The sequence below is a fragment of the Oncorhynchus mykiss genome, chromosome 27 (genome assembly GCF_013265735.2).
Source record: "Oncorhynchus mykiss isolate Arlee chromosome 27, USDA_OmykA_1.1, whole genome shotgun sequence".
NCBI lineage: Eukaryota > Metazoa > Chordata > Actinopteri > Salmoniformes > Salmonidae > Oncorhynchus > Oncorhynchus mykiss.
The window spans coordinates 716567-731917 of NC_048591.1; the positions used below are offsets into that span (position 1 = coordinate 716567).

The following is a 15351-nucleotide window of genomic DNA, read 5'->3' on the forward strand; positions in this document are numbered from 1 at the left end:
AGACAGAAAGAAAGAGAGAGTGTCAGGAACAAAGAAAGAGAGAGAACAATGAATCTAAAACGCTTCTATAAGCATCTGACTTGTTTGGAGAAAAAAAAAATTATGGATCACATTACTCCAGTACTAGCCTCTCTACACTGGCATCCTGTTAAGGCAAGGGCTGATTTCAAGGTTTTACTGCTAACCTACAAAGCATTACATGGGCTTGCTCCAACCTAACTTTCCGATTTGGTCCTACCGTACATGTACGCTACGGTCACAAGACACAGGCCTCCTTACTGACCCTAGAATTTCCAAGCAAACAGCTGGAGGCAGGGCTTTCTCCTATAGAGCTCCATTTTTATGGAATGGTCTGCCTACCCATGTGAGAGACGGAAACTCGGTCTCAACCTTTAAGTCTCTACTGAAGACTCATCTCTTCAGTAGGTCCTATGATTGAGTTTAGTCTGGCCCAGGAGTGTGAAGGTGAACGGAAAGGCACTGGAGCAACGGACCACCCTTGCGGTCTCTGCCTGGTCGGTTCCCCTCTCTCCACTGGGATTCTCTGCCTCTAACCCTGTTACAGGGGCTGAGTCACTGGCTTACTGGTGCTCTTCCATGCCGTCCCCAGGAGGGTGGGTTGAGTCACTGACGTGATCTTCCTGTCCGGGTTGGCGCCCCCCCTTGGGTTGTGCAGTGGCGGAGATCTTTGTGGGCTATACTCGGCCTTGTCTCAGGATGGTAAGTTGGTGATTGAAGATATCCCTCTAGTGGTGTGGGGGCTGTGCTGTGGCAAAGTGGGTGGGGTTATATCCTGTCTGTTTGGCCCTGTCCGGGGGTATCGTCGGACGGGGCCACAGTGTCTCCCGACCCTCCTGTCTCAGCTTCCAGTATTTATGCTGCAGTAGTTTATGTGTCAGGGGGCTAGGGTCAGTCTGTTATATCATGGAATTTTTATCCTGTCTCTCCCCTTCTTTCCTTCTTTCCTTCTTTCTTTCCTTCTTCCTTCTCTCGGAGGACCTGAGCCCTAGGACCATGCCTCAGGACTACCTGGCATGACGACTCCTTGCTGCCCCCAGTCCACCTGGCCGTGCTGTTGCTCCAGTTTCAACTGTTCACCGGACATGCTAGCTGTCCCAGACCTGCTGTTTTCAACTCTCTAGAGACAGCAGGAGCGGTAGAGATACTCTGAATGATCGGCCATGAAAAGCCAACTGACATTTACTCCTGAGGTGCTGACCTGTTGCACCCTCTACAACCACTGTGATTATTATTATTTGACCCTGCTGGTCATCTATGAACATTTGAACATCTTGGCCATGTTCTGTTATAATCTCCACCCGGCACAGCCAGAAGAGGACTGGCCATGCCTCATAGCCTGGTTCCTCTCTAGGTTTCTTCCTAGGTCCTGTCCTTTCTAGGGAGTTTTTCCTAGCCACCGTGCTTCTACACCTGCATTGCTTGCTGTTTGGAGTTTTAGGCTGGGTTTCTGTACAGCAATTTGTGACATCATATCACGTTCGTCAAAACGAGGAGACCAAGGCGCAGCGTGATGAGTACATTCTTCTTTATTTACACAAAGAACACTAAACAAACTAACAAAACAACGAACGTGAAGCCCCCCCCACAAAGGTGTGGACTCCCGGCCGCAAACCTAAACCTATATGGGAGGGTCTGGGTGGGCATCTAACCTTGGTGGCGGCTCTGGTTCTGGACGCCGCCCCCCTTCCTTACACTGAGTCCGCTCTTGTATCACTGACCCGTGGATCATCGTCGGATGCTCTGGACTGCGGATCCTCGCCGTAGGCCCCGGGCTGGGGACCCTCGCTGCGTGGATCATCGCCGAATGTTCTGGACTGGGGACCGTCGCTGGAGGTTCCAGACTGGGGCCCGTCGCTGGAGACCCCGGACTGGGGACCGTCGCTGGAGACCCCGGACTGGGGACCGTCGCTGGAGACCCCGGACTGGGGACCGTTGCTGGAGACCCCGGACTGGGGACCGTCGCTGGCACCATCCCTATGGTGAAGTATGGTGGTGGCAGCATCATGCTGTGGGGATGTTGTTTAGCAACAAGGACTGGGAGCCTTGTCAGGATCGAGGGAAAGATGAACGGAGCAAAGTACAGAGATGAAAACCTGCTCCAAAGAGCTCAGGACCTCAGACTGGAGCGAAGGTTCACCTTCCAACAGGACAATGACCCTAAGCATTTAGCCAAGACAGAGCAGGATTGGCTTCGGAACAAATCTCTGAATGCCCTTCAGTGGTCCAGCCAGAGCCCGGACTTGAACCCGATGGGGTCTGAATACTTATGTACATGTGATTTCAGCTTTTATTCTTTATAAATTTGCAAAAAAATCTAAAAACAGTTTTTGCTTTGTCATTATATGGTATTGTGTGTAGATTGATGGGTGGGGGGACTATTTAATCAATTTTAGGCCGTAACATAACAAAATGTGGAAAAGGTCAAGGAGTCTGAATACTTCCCGAATGCACCGTTGGATCATGTCCCCCCTGTCCTATTCATTGTGATCTGAAAGGCAAAACTGATTCTAGATCGGTAGGCTACGCCTACCCTGAGAAATCTTGAGAATATGGGCCATCAAGGAGAGACTGCTGCACTGCTTAAGTCACAAGACATCATTGTCAGGGTGATGCGTCTACTCAACTGGGTCTCCAGTCATGGATGATAAAATACACTGGAAGAAGAGCAGCTCAGCACAGCAACCAAAACCCTTCTTCAGAAAATCTACAAAATCAGTGCTAGTTAGAAAAGACAAGTGCGAGTTTAAAGACACCATCTCTCTTTCTCTCACTAACTGAGTGCTATAAGAAGGTATTAATTTAACATTCATCTTTAAGGTTGCTGCCACTATCATTGCCAAGCCTATCGGCAACATTTTTAACCTGTCTCTCCTTTCCGGAGAGGTTCCCATTGCTTGGAAGGCAGCCACGGTTCATCCAATTATTTAAAGGGGGATATCAAGCTGATCCTAAATGTTATAGGCCTATTTTGCCCTGTTTATCTAAAGTGTTGGAAAAACGTGTCAATAATCAACTGACTGGTTTTCTTGATATAGTATTCTCTCGGGTATGCAATCTGGTTTCCGCTCAGGTTATGGATGTGTCACTGCAACCTTAAGGGTCCTCAATGATGTCACCATTGCCCTTGATTCTAAGCAATATTGTGCTGCTATTTTTATTGACTTGGCCAAAGCTTTTGATACGGTAGACCATTCCATTCTTGTGGGCCGGCTAAGGAGCATTGGTGTCTCCGAGGGGTCTTTGGCCTGGTTTGCTAACTACCTCTCTCAAAGATTGCAGTGTATAAAGTCAGAAAATCTGCTCTCTCAGCCACTGACTGTCACCAAGGCAGTACCCCAAGGCTCGATCCTAGGCCCGATCCTAGGCCCCACGCTCTTCTCAATTTACATCAACAACATAGCTCAGGCAGTAGGGAGCTCTCTCATCCATTTATAGGCAGATGATACAGTCTTATACTCAGCTGGCCCCTCCCCAGATGTTGTGTTAAACGCTTATTTATGAAACCCTCTTAGGCCTCACTCCCCCCTATCTGAGATGTCCACTGCAACCATCACCCTCCACATACAACACTCGTGCTGCCAGTCACATTCTCTTAAAGGTCCCCAAAGCACACACATCCCTGGGTCGCTCCTCTTTTCAGTTCGCTGCAGCTAGCGACTGGAACGAGCTGCAACAAACACTCAAACTGGACAGTATTATCTCAATCTCTTCATTCAAAGACTCAATCATGGACACTCTTACTGACAGTTGTGGCTGCTCTGTGTGATGTATTGTTGTCTCTACCTTTTTGCCCTTTTGTGCTGTTGTCTGTGCCCAATAATGTTTGTACCATGTTTTGTGCTGATACCATGTTGTGTTGCTACCATGTTGTTGTTTTGTTGTGTTGCTACCATGCTGTGTTGTCATGTGTTGCTGCCTTGCTATGTTGTTGTCTAAGGTCTCTTTTTATGTAGTGTAGTGTTGTCTCTCGTCGTGATGTGTGTTTTGTCCTATATTTATATTGTATTTATAATTTATTTTTAATCCCAGGCCCCCTTGCCCGCAGGAGGCCTTTTGCCTTTTGGTAGTCCGTCATTATAAATGAGAATTTGTTCTTAAAACTTCTTACGGATAGGCGAGACGCTAACGTCTCAACTGGCCAATTGCTGGGGGAAATGCAGAGCGCCAGATTCAAATAAAATGCTATAAAATTCAAACTTTCATTAAATCACACACTCGTTGTGAATCCAGCCAACATGTCAGATTTTTAAAATACTTTTCGGCGAAAGCATAAGAAGCTATTATCTGATAGCCTGCACCATCTGCACCAGCAGTAAACAAAGGAGCTAGCATAGAAGGCGCTACACAAAATGCTGAAATAAAATGCACAACTCACAAAAGTGTCCCCAGTTCCGAGTTGGCCTACTTCTTCATAGCACAAAGGAATAACCTCAACCATATTCCAAAGACTGGCGACATCCAGTGGAAGCGCTAGGAACTGAAACTAGGTTCCTATTAAATATCCAATGGCAAAGACAATATAGGGAACAGAGAGGGGGAAAAAAACAATTCTGAACAGTTAGTCCTCTGGGTTTTGCCTGCTACATCAGTTCTGTTATACTCACAGACATGATTCAAACAGTTTTAGAAACTTCAGAGTGTTTTATATCCAAATCTATGAATAATATGCATATCTTCTATTCTGGCATGAGTAGCAGGAAGTTGAAATTGGGCACGCTATTTATCCAAAAGTGAAAATTCTGCCCCCTAGCTTTAACAGGTTTTAACTGACTTGCCTAGTTAAATAAAGGTTAAATAAAATAAAATAAATACATCTAAATGTAGATCTGAACACCTTGCTAAAGTTGGCAGGATATCACAGGGATCCTCAGTGGCACAAATCTGAGAGTAATCCAATCCCCAGGGTCCCCAGCACAGGTGCCCATGCTCTGCCAGACATATTGTAGATGCTGACAACCCTTCGTGACAGTGACTGAGTTGTACTACCCTGTTAAAAATCTTTCCCATGACCCTGACGGATCTTGAAAGATTGTCCTGAAAGATCGAGATTATAACCAGGGCAGAGCTGTTTTTCTTTTCAACCAAAGCTGACATTAAAAGAGTATGTGACTCAATTGTGTGAAGTCTAATAAAAACCATTGAGCAGACCCCTTACACAAACGTTTCTAAAAAAGCTATATAGAGCCATGCCAACAAACAAAAGCTTACAGTGGCCTAATCCCTTGAATATTAGTCCTCTGATGCACTAAAAACGGGGAGCAAAACATTTAGTCATGCTCGCTTGCTCACTCACACACAGGCACAGACATGCACACAAGCAAGCACACACACTTTCGTCACCACCAATACTATTTGGTGTAAACGGCAGAGTAACAGAATGTCTGTATGTCTGGAAGGTTCAGCCTAAGTGAAATGCATCAGGTCTTTAAAGCGCTAACTGACATGTCATCTAATGGATTTCCAGGGTGATAGCCATGCCTCGTCATCCTCTCAGTTAGACAGATGGTCAGTCAGAAAACAAGGTCAGGTCACATCAATGCACTAAACTGTAGGTCTGGGTCTGGTTAAACGGATATTTAAATGTCTATGTTTTGTAGTAAAAAAAGATACAGCAAGATCATTTTTTCCAATGGCATCATCTGGTGTGAATCATGTGATTTTAATCAATTGTGAGTAGTCATTGCCTACTAATTGGTTAAAATCACATGATTCACATACTGTACATTGTTGATGTTGGAGTAGTGCTGGAGATCATGAATATTAAGGTTGAACATTTGTGTTCAAGCCATCATCACAACTAGCTATGCAAATAAATGTGTGTTCTACAGTAAATAAAGTGACGTAATGAATTGAAATGTGGTTGAGGTCGATTTGACATCTAAAATTAACGTTATAGATTTATTATTATTAGTGAATTTTATGATGCAACCAGCTCCCTCGGTCAATTAAGAATTGAAGCATAAGACATATATGTTAATGCAAAAAAAACATTGCTCTTTTAAGAGATGAAAGGCAGCTCAAGAGGCATCCTTTTTAGTTTGTATCTTTGTGAGTGCAAAGCCCATGGCATCCTGCTGTGTTATCATCAGCCCCACCCCCACTGCATCTGGGTTACTGCAGTTTGCTGACCGATAGTAACCGGCTGAGAGCAGCTCAGAGTCTTAGTTGCTACTGCAGATGACTTGCTACAGAGTTTTTCTCAGTTTCCTTATCTTATGTATTACCAAGATTTGCAGGACAGCTCGGCGGCCCGGTTTCCATTTCAGTCAACCAGGAACAATACAGGCTGTAATGTTGCCCAGACCTAAAGCCTGGCAGGGACAACGGCATCCGGTCAAGTCCACAAGGTCAGACAGAAGTTCCCATTATCTAAATCAAATGTCCAATCAATTTAGATGAACTACGTTTCCTCCATGCTCATGGTTGATGCATTTATATATATATAACAAATTAATACATGTGCATCACTGCATCTAACTGTACGCTGACTTTTAATTATTAGATTACATGTTTGTATTCTCTGCACTTTTTTATCTTAAATGTTGTCTGTATGTTTCTCTGATCTAGTCTACGCTTCGAGAAGGAGACAGATGGACAGGCGCACAGACAGACAGAAGGCGCAGGTCTGCATGCCAATGAACATCCAGATGGAGAGTGCTAATGAAGACAACAGTGCTTTGCTGTGATGGGAGGAGGGCCCCTCCAGTGAAGAAATGCCAGAGTAACTAGCCAGCTGTGCAGTTCTGTCAACACAGATTCACAGAAACACTACCACCAGCACCCAATCCCAAACGTAAAGCAACCTCGCTAACAACTCTCTCACTCTGGTCTTGAGGGAGAGCCATCACTTACCCAGAGGGAGTAATGATGCGCCTATTCAAAAGGCTAACAAGTAATATCTTACTTTGTTTACAGTAATTTGTATGATGGCACATCTTTGAAGCAATAGCCTTCCATCCCTCTCAACATCAAATCAGACTTTTATAATGATTGGTGATTCTTAAAATACTCAGTGGGATCGGAGTGTTGTCAGGTAGCTGATTTCTCTAAAAGGTGATTTGAGGTTCCTAACTGGAGCTTACAGTATGTGTTATCTGAACATTAGTACAAGCTTCACTGAACCACAATAAGATCCATGCTAAATCAAACCTAACTAGCATCTATTTCTTCCTACAAATATGCAAATCTGCATTTATTTATGATAATCCACCAGACAAAGCAATCATTATGTCTAATTTAATTTTAAAAATTTGAAGAGCAAGCGGTACGTAGAATTTCACTAGGCTGCAGTTTTCTGTAGTACACTACATACAGAGGAAAATAATTACACTTTCAGTTGGAAAGGGGGATACCTAGTCAGTTGTCCAACTGAATGTACTGAAATGTGTCAACCGTGGGTTAACTGCCTTGCAGAATGACAGATTTTTACCTTGTCAGATCAGGGATTCCTTTCAGTTACAACCTTTTGGTTACTGGCCCAACGCTCTAAGCACTAGGCTACCTGCCTCCCCAAATGTAAGTACATAATTGTAACAATTGACCTACTATTGATTGACTTAATAGTAAAATAAACTGGTGAAGGGAATGTAGAGAAACTGAAATCCATTTTACCAAATTTATACCAGCATGTCAACTTTGAAACTAGAGGTGACAAACTCTTTATCACCTTTACTCCACACACAGAAACGCATAAAAGGCTCTCCCTCGCCCTCTTTTTGGCAAATCTGACCATAACGCTATCCTCCTTCTTCCTGCTTACAAGCAAAAACTCAAACAGGAAGTACCAGTGATCTGTATTGAGCGCAAGTGGTCAGATGAAGCGGCTGCTAAGCTACAGGACTGTTTCGCTAGCACAGACTGGAATATGTTCTGGGAATCATCCGATAACATTACCACATCAGTCACACGCTTCATTAATAAGTGCATCGATGTCGTCATCCCCAAAGTGACCGTACTTACATAACCCAAACAGAAGCCATGAAAGCGGAGCAGGACACTAATCCAGACGCTTATTAAAAAAATACTGCTACAATCTCGGACGAGCCATCAAACAGGCAAGACATCAATACAGAACTAAGATTGAATCATACTACACTGACTCTGATGTTCGTCGAATGTGGCAGGGTTTGAAAACGATCACGGATTAGAAAAGGAAACCCGGCTGTGAGCTGCCTATTGACGCCAGCCTACCTGACATGCTAAATTCCTTCTTAAATTCCTTCCGCTCCGAGACAAGCAACACTGAACCATGCATGAGAGCACCAGCTGTTCCGGACAACTCTGTGATCTCGCTCTCTGTGGCCGATGTGAGTAAGACCTTAAACAGGTTGACATTCACAAGGCCGTGGGGTCAGATGGATTACCAGGATGCGTACTCAGAGCATGTGCTGTTCAGCTGGCAAGTGTCTTCACTGACATTTTCAACCTCTCCCTAAACCAGTCTAATGTTTGAAGCAGACCACCATAGTCCCTGTGCCCAAGAATGCCAAGGTAACCTGTCTAAATGACTATCACCCCATAGCACTCACATCTATAGCCATGAAATGCTTTGAAAGGCTGGTCATGGCTCAAATCAACCCCATCATGCCAGACACATTGGACCCACTCCAATTCGCATACCGCCCCAACAGGTCCACAGACAACGCAATCTCTATTGCACTCCACACTAACCTCTCCCACCTGGATAAGAGGAACACCTATGTGGGAAAATTGTTCATTGACTACAGCTCAGCTTTCAATACCATATGCCTTCCAAACTCATCACTAAGCTCAGGATCATGGCCCTCTGGAGCATCGCCCTCTGGAGCTTGACCCTGAATTTCCTGACGGGCCACCCAAAGGTGGGGAGTGTAGGCAACAACGCATCCAGCACGCTGACCCTCAACATGGCGGCCCCTCAGGGACGTGTTCTTAGTCTTTCAACCACTCACAAACTTCTTGTTAACAAACTATAGTTTTGGCAAGTCGGTTAGGACATCTACTTTGTGCATGACTGTCACGTCCTGGCCTTAGTTCCTTTTTTATGTCTCTATTTTAGTTTGGTCAGGGCGTGAGTTGGGGTGGGCATTCTATGTTTTTGTTCTATGTTTTGTATTTCTGTTTTTGGCCTGGTATGGTTCCCAATCAGAGGCAGCTGTCAATCGTTGTCTCTGATTGAGAACCATACTTAGTGGGAAAACAGGCTGCCTATGATTTGTGGGTAGTTGTTTTCTGTCTCTGTGTCTGCACCAGACAAAACTTTTTCATTTTCATTCGTTCTCTTGTTGTTTTGTGTTCAGTTTAAATAAACATTAACATGGACACGTACCACGCTGCATTTTGGTCCGATCTTGACTACTCTTCCTCAGATGACGAGGGATACCATTAGAATGACGCAAGTACTTTTTCCAACAATTTACATAATTTGAGTCAATTGGAGGTGTACCTGTGGATGTATTTCAAGGCCTACCTTCAAACTCAGTGCCTCGTTGCTTGACATCATGGGAAGATTAAAAGAAATCAGCCAGGACCTCAGAAAGAAAATGGTAAACTTCCACAAGTCTGGTTCATCCTTAGGAGCAATTTCCAAACGCCTGAAGGTACCTCGTACATCTGTACAAACAATAGTACACAAGTATAAACACCATGGGACCACGCAGACGTCATACCGCTCAGCAAGGAGATGCGTTATGTTTCATAAAGATGAACGTACTTTGGTGCGAAAAGTGCAACTTAATCCCAGAACAACAGCAAAGGACCTTGTTAAAGCCTGTTAGGGATGATGCGAATTCTCGCAGCGTTTCGCAACTTTTTGTTAAAAATCGCGTAACATTTCAACGTCCTGCTACTCATGCCAGGAATATAGTATATGATAAGTATGTGTGTATAGAAAACACTCTGAAGTTTCTAAAACTGGTTAAATCATGTCTGTGGCTATAACAGAACGTGTTCAGGAGTAAAAATCCCAGGGAAAACTGTTCACCAAAAAATAATAATAATATTCATCCGCCAGTCTTTGATTTGTCTACGGTGTTCGAAAATAGATGAGGTCCCGCTTACAATGCCTACAGCTTCCACACGATGTCGCCAGTACTGGCATTTCATTGCAGGTTTATCCTTGGTGGGATGACGTATAGGCACTTCCTGTCTTGGGGTGCACCCAGGAAAATATGAAAGTGAAAAAAATGGACGATGATTTCAAGACTTGCTGCTATCGAATACAGATCGCCCCGTGATCAATTTGATCGATTATTAACGTTTTAATACCTAAAGCTGGTTTACAAAAGTAGTTTGAAGTGATTTGTAAAAGTTTATAGGCAACTTTTTTAATTTTAAAAAGTGACGTTGCGTCTGGAAAAGGTGAATTTTCCTTAGATCAGACGGCCTTTATAAATTGACATTTTGGGTATACATGGACGGATTTAATCGGGAAAAAGACCCAATTGTGATGTTTATGGGACATATAGGAGTGCCAACAAAGAAGCTCGTCAAAGGTAATGAATGTTTTATATTTTATTTCTGCGTTTTGTGTAGCGCCGGCTACCGCTAAATCTTTTGTTTAGGTCTCGTTCAGGTATTTCGGGGGGTGCATGCTATCAGATAATAGCTTCTCATGATTTCGCCGAAAAGCATTTTACAAATCTGACATGTTGGCTAGATTCACAACGAGTGTAGCTTTAATTGAGTATCTTGCGTGTGTGTTTTAATGAAAGTTTGAGTTTTATCGAGTACTATAGGTGGCGCTCTGAAATTTCCGCTGATTTGGTGCCTGTACAGGAACCACCATCCGTAACAGGTTTTAAGATGCTGGAGGAAACAGGTACAAAAGTATCTATATCCACAATGAAATGAGTCCCATAGCGACATACCCTGAAAGGCCGTTCAGCAAGGAAGAAGCCACTGTTCCAAAACCACCATAAAAACGCCAGATCGTACTTTTTGGAGACATGTCGACTGGTCTGATGAAACAAAAATAGAACTGTTTGGCCATAATGTACCATCGTTATGTTTGGAGGAAAAAGGGGGAGGCTTGCAAGCTGAATAACACCATCCCAACCGTGAAGCACAGGGCAGCAGCATCATGTTGTGGAGGTGCTTTGCTGCAGGAGGGACTGGTGCACTTCACAAAATAGATGGCATCATGAGGTAGGAAATTTATGTGGATATATTGAAGCAACATCTCAAGACGTTAAAGCTTGGTCGCAAATGGGTCTTCCAACTGGACAATGACCCCAAGCATAATTCCAAAGTTGTGGCAGGGACAACAAAGTCAACGTATTGGAGTGGCCATCACAAAGCCCTGACATCAATCCCATAGAAAATGTGTGGGCAGAACTGAAAAAGTGTGTGCGAGCAAGGAGGCCAACTAACTTAACTCAGTTGCACCAGCTCTGTGGGAAACTGTATTTATACCTCATTACTTTCTATCTATTTTTCTCTCTGCATTGTTGGGAAGGGCCCATAAGCATTTTACTGTTAGTCTACACCTGTTGTTTACAAAGCATGTGACAAATAAAATTTGATTTGATTTGAAAAATAAGATTCCTGAGAAACGCCTATAATGCACCCACCTTTCTTTCTCCACCATGGTCCCTCTGGAACTGAGTAGCTGACATCTTTGAATTCAATGTTAACTGCTGGTCGATGTGGCAGGTAGGAAAAACGTTGGGCTTCAGTTAGACTGTTCTCCACTTTCTTGAGATGCCCATTTAATAATGGAGTATGTTGACTGCTCAAATGATTGGATACCACTTCATCAAGAGATACACATACAGTCCTGGGGTCCAGCATCAGATCAGGAGGCCCATTGGTGTTCTGGTGGTGATGGAGAGAGAGGTACAACAGATGGTTTGGGGTATAAAATGATTTAATTATCAAAACATTTGCAAACAAAGTGGGGTAGGTTACACCATTAAAACTGTGAATTGAAAAACAGCAGCCTCGCCACTTGTTTTGATATTAAAAGTTGAGAGGTGAGACTAAGAAAATGTAACCCCTCTCAAATTCATAGACAATGTTTGTGATGGAAGTGATATGTTTGAAACGTGATGCTATGCATTGTTCATTTCCGATCTTGATATTCTTAAACAATGGAATAAAAAAAACATATTTTGGCTTATGATAGACCAAGACAGTTGTGCTGAGCCTGAGAGGAATTTCTAAGTTATATTCTTCAAGAATCAAGGTCAATAATTGTAATTTGACCACTGAAAATATCCCAGATTGTAGACAACAATCAAACTTGAATACAATAAAGATATCTTATAACACAATTCCTTGATATGAGATGTACATATGCATGTACATTTCTGATAATTTCCCTTTCAGAATACGATTTAGGCAAAGTGCATATTGGCATAGGCTACTGTAGGCTACTGCAGAGTCGCCTAATCTGTTTCTATCTATAGGCAGAGTGCCGAGGTTACTATCGGACAAAGCTTACTCTGAGCACAAAGAAAAACAACAGCCATGCAACAATACTGATGAACTACATGGTATGTGTTAATTACATATACACATTTGAGTAATAAAAAAATGGATTATTGAAGAAAGACGGCAGTCATTCGAATCTATGGTTCATTCACAAAAAAATGTTGGGTTGTTTGGTTGACCCAACTGCCGGGTTGCAGGCATTGGGACACATAGTTGGATTGTTTTCTTTAAAAAGAGCACAGTTAGGTTGTTGATGCTGGGTTATTAAAATATGTACTATATGTAGTTTAGTAGGGGGTTTTGGTGTTCCATGAGGCTTACAGAAGTGTATGAGTTCCCTAAAAGCCTATACAAATCACACTGTTGGGATAGATACCACTTTATTATAATATGTAATAAGTAATCCTAATATTCTAATAGAATTTGTAAAATGATAAACATTTCAAGAAAACATTTTATTTGCAATGTGTAAACTTAACATGGTGAACAGGAATTACATTTACTCTCACGGGTTGCCATTAATAAGTTATATCTGAAAGCCACACCTCCTGAAAATAACCTAGGGATTACATAAAAAAATACCCAGATGCTAGGTCAACCAAGCATGAAAGTAAAAGATACGCAAGTGGCTGGGTCAAAATAACCCAGCATGTGTTTTATCCAATATTTACCCAGTGCTGGGTTACCAAATGACCCAAATTGGGTTGTTTTTAACCCAGCATTTATGGCCACCAGGTTAAACAAAACTGACTAAATGAAAAACTTGCAGATTGATATATGTTGCCTAATAATTAGCAAATACTGTTATCGTTCCTGTAATTATCATGATTTGAAAATGCAAAACATATATTAAAGTATTTCCCACATTGTATTAATACTATCATAATCAGTGGTGGAAAAAGTACCCAATAGTCATACATGAGTAAAAGTAAATAGGAAATGACTCAAGAAATAAAGTGAAAGTCACCCAGTAACATACTACTTAAGTAAAAGTCTAAAAGTATTTGGTTTTAAATATACTCAAGTATCAAAACTAAATGTCATTGCAAAATTGAACTTAAGTATCAAATGTGAAAGTATAAATCATTTCAAATTCCTAATATTAAGCAAACCAGATGGCACAATTGCTCATTTTTTGTTTTTTTTACGGATAGCCAGGGGCACACTCCAACACTCAGACATAATTTAGAAAACAAAGCAACGTGTTTAGTGAGTCACCAGATCAGAGGCGGGTAGAGATGACCAGGGATGTTCTCTTGATAAGTGCGTGAAATGGTTCTGTCCTGCTAAGCATTCAAAATGTAAGGAGTACTTTTGGGTGTCAGTGAAAATGTATGGAGTAAGAAGTACATCACTTTCTTTAGGAATGTAGTAAAAGTTGTCAAAAATCGAAATAGTAAACTACAGATACCACAAAAACTACTGAAGTAGCACTTTAAAGTATTTTTACTTAAATACTTTATACCACTGATCATAATGCATTTCAATCATTTGGCGAGGGGATATTACAGTTCATATTCTCATCAAGGCTGCCTATTATGATGAACCGTTTTGGACATTATGATGAACAAGAAGAACTGATAGCAAAATGCTGATCAAACATTTTCATTTAAAGAAATGCACACCTTGCCAGCCCTTCATTGTAAATAAGCATTTTTTCTTAATCAACTTGCCTGGTTAAATAAAGGATAAATAAAAGGATAAAAAAATGTCATTAAAGAAAATACCATCACTATTATCACAATACATTGACACAATCACATTTTCATTTTTAATGAATAAGAGCGTTTTCTTACCATTAGGATGGAGTTAGTGACAGTGGCGTTATTTACAGAAAATGCCGCCATAAGACATGCCATTCCCCTCCAAAAATGGATCCAATAAATGCACAAAAATATTCCACCTAAAAACCTGCACAAATCTGTTGCATCGCCGCTTGGTATGCGCTGAGCACCTAAAATAGGTGTTCACTCTTCCTAGTTATGTTCTCTCCCGCGTGTCTTACCTGCCCTGTGCTCAGAACGAAATCAGTAGCCTGTTGTTTACAAGCGCACAACGTGTTTAAAATGTGACGTCACACACCGGACCGACGGCGACTGGAGGTCTACGGGTGGAAGGAGCAAACGTGCACAAAAATTATCGCCTGTCTCTAGGTAAATGCTTGTGGAATTGCACAATACGCATGTCAATACGCACCAGCTTGCCGGTCACGGTGTAGGCCTACAATACAAAACGTATTATAGGCTACTAAACTCAATTTCGTTATTTTTTACCGAGACGGAGTTGAGAACTGATAGCAACAGCATTGGGTCACCATACGTCGATACGTGTAAACATTTCAATTCTGAAAACGCTTACCTGTACCTATGTTTGTCCTGTACAACTGCCGTCCTTCCGCGGGTTGCTGAAATTCTAACTTGTAATTAATAAAGACTTGTATCGAATACAACCACCGGTTTCTCAACTCAGCGCAAGTAGGTTTGTGCCAATTGATGCTCTGTTCAAAACAAATTGTAACTGGTAAATCTCCGACTTCATTGCGTTCAAGACAACTTCAAGGTCGGAAACTCGGGCATCTTTCTAGGTCATGACATGACCGCGATTATTTCCGAGTTCCGAGTTATCGTGAAAGCACCATTAATCTCAGTTATGTCAAGGCTACCATGTCTCAGTTGGATCAACTCAACATAGAAAAAAAGTCAGTGGATGTATTACATAAAAGTTTTTATTAAAAGTATGAATTTTAGCACCCAGTAGAAGGAAGGCAGTTGTAGGGTACTAGGGGGTAACTAGGCACCCCTAAGAACACTGTCTAATTGCTGACACAAAAAAGCTACATTTGGAGAAAAACATTGGTATATGGATGAAGGTCATGCTTAGGTGATAAACTACAAAGGGAAATAAATGTCCAGAGTTTTC

At 42.3% G+C, this 15351-nt stretch overlaps 1 protein-coding gene across 4 annotated transcripts in view; it reads right to left on the reverse strand.

Annotated features, from left to right (window-relative positions):
- The window catches only part of LOC110507297 (ATP-binding cassette sub-family G member 1), a 36395-nt gene extending 21376 nt beyond the window's left edge, over positions 1-15019 (reverse strand). Inside the window, exons 1-2 of one of the 4 annotated variants that reach the window (XM_036965291.1) lie at positions 14797-15019; positions 11571-11814 (exon numbers count right to left, since the gene is read on the reverse strand). In XM_036965291.1, coding sequence (XP_036821186.1) covers positions 11571-11790 — 220 coding nt within the window. In that variant the 5' untranslated portion in view covers positions 11791-11814; positions 14797-15019. Of the gene's footprint in view, positions 1-11570; positions 11815-14228; positions 14468-14790 lie in introns of those variants that run through there. The other 3 variants (XM_021587187.2, XM_021587186.2, XM_036965292.1) reach the window with 3 other exon arrangements.
- Positions 15020-15351: the final 332 nt, after the last annotated feature.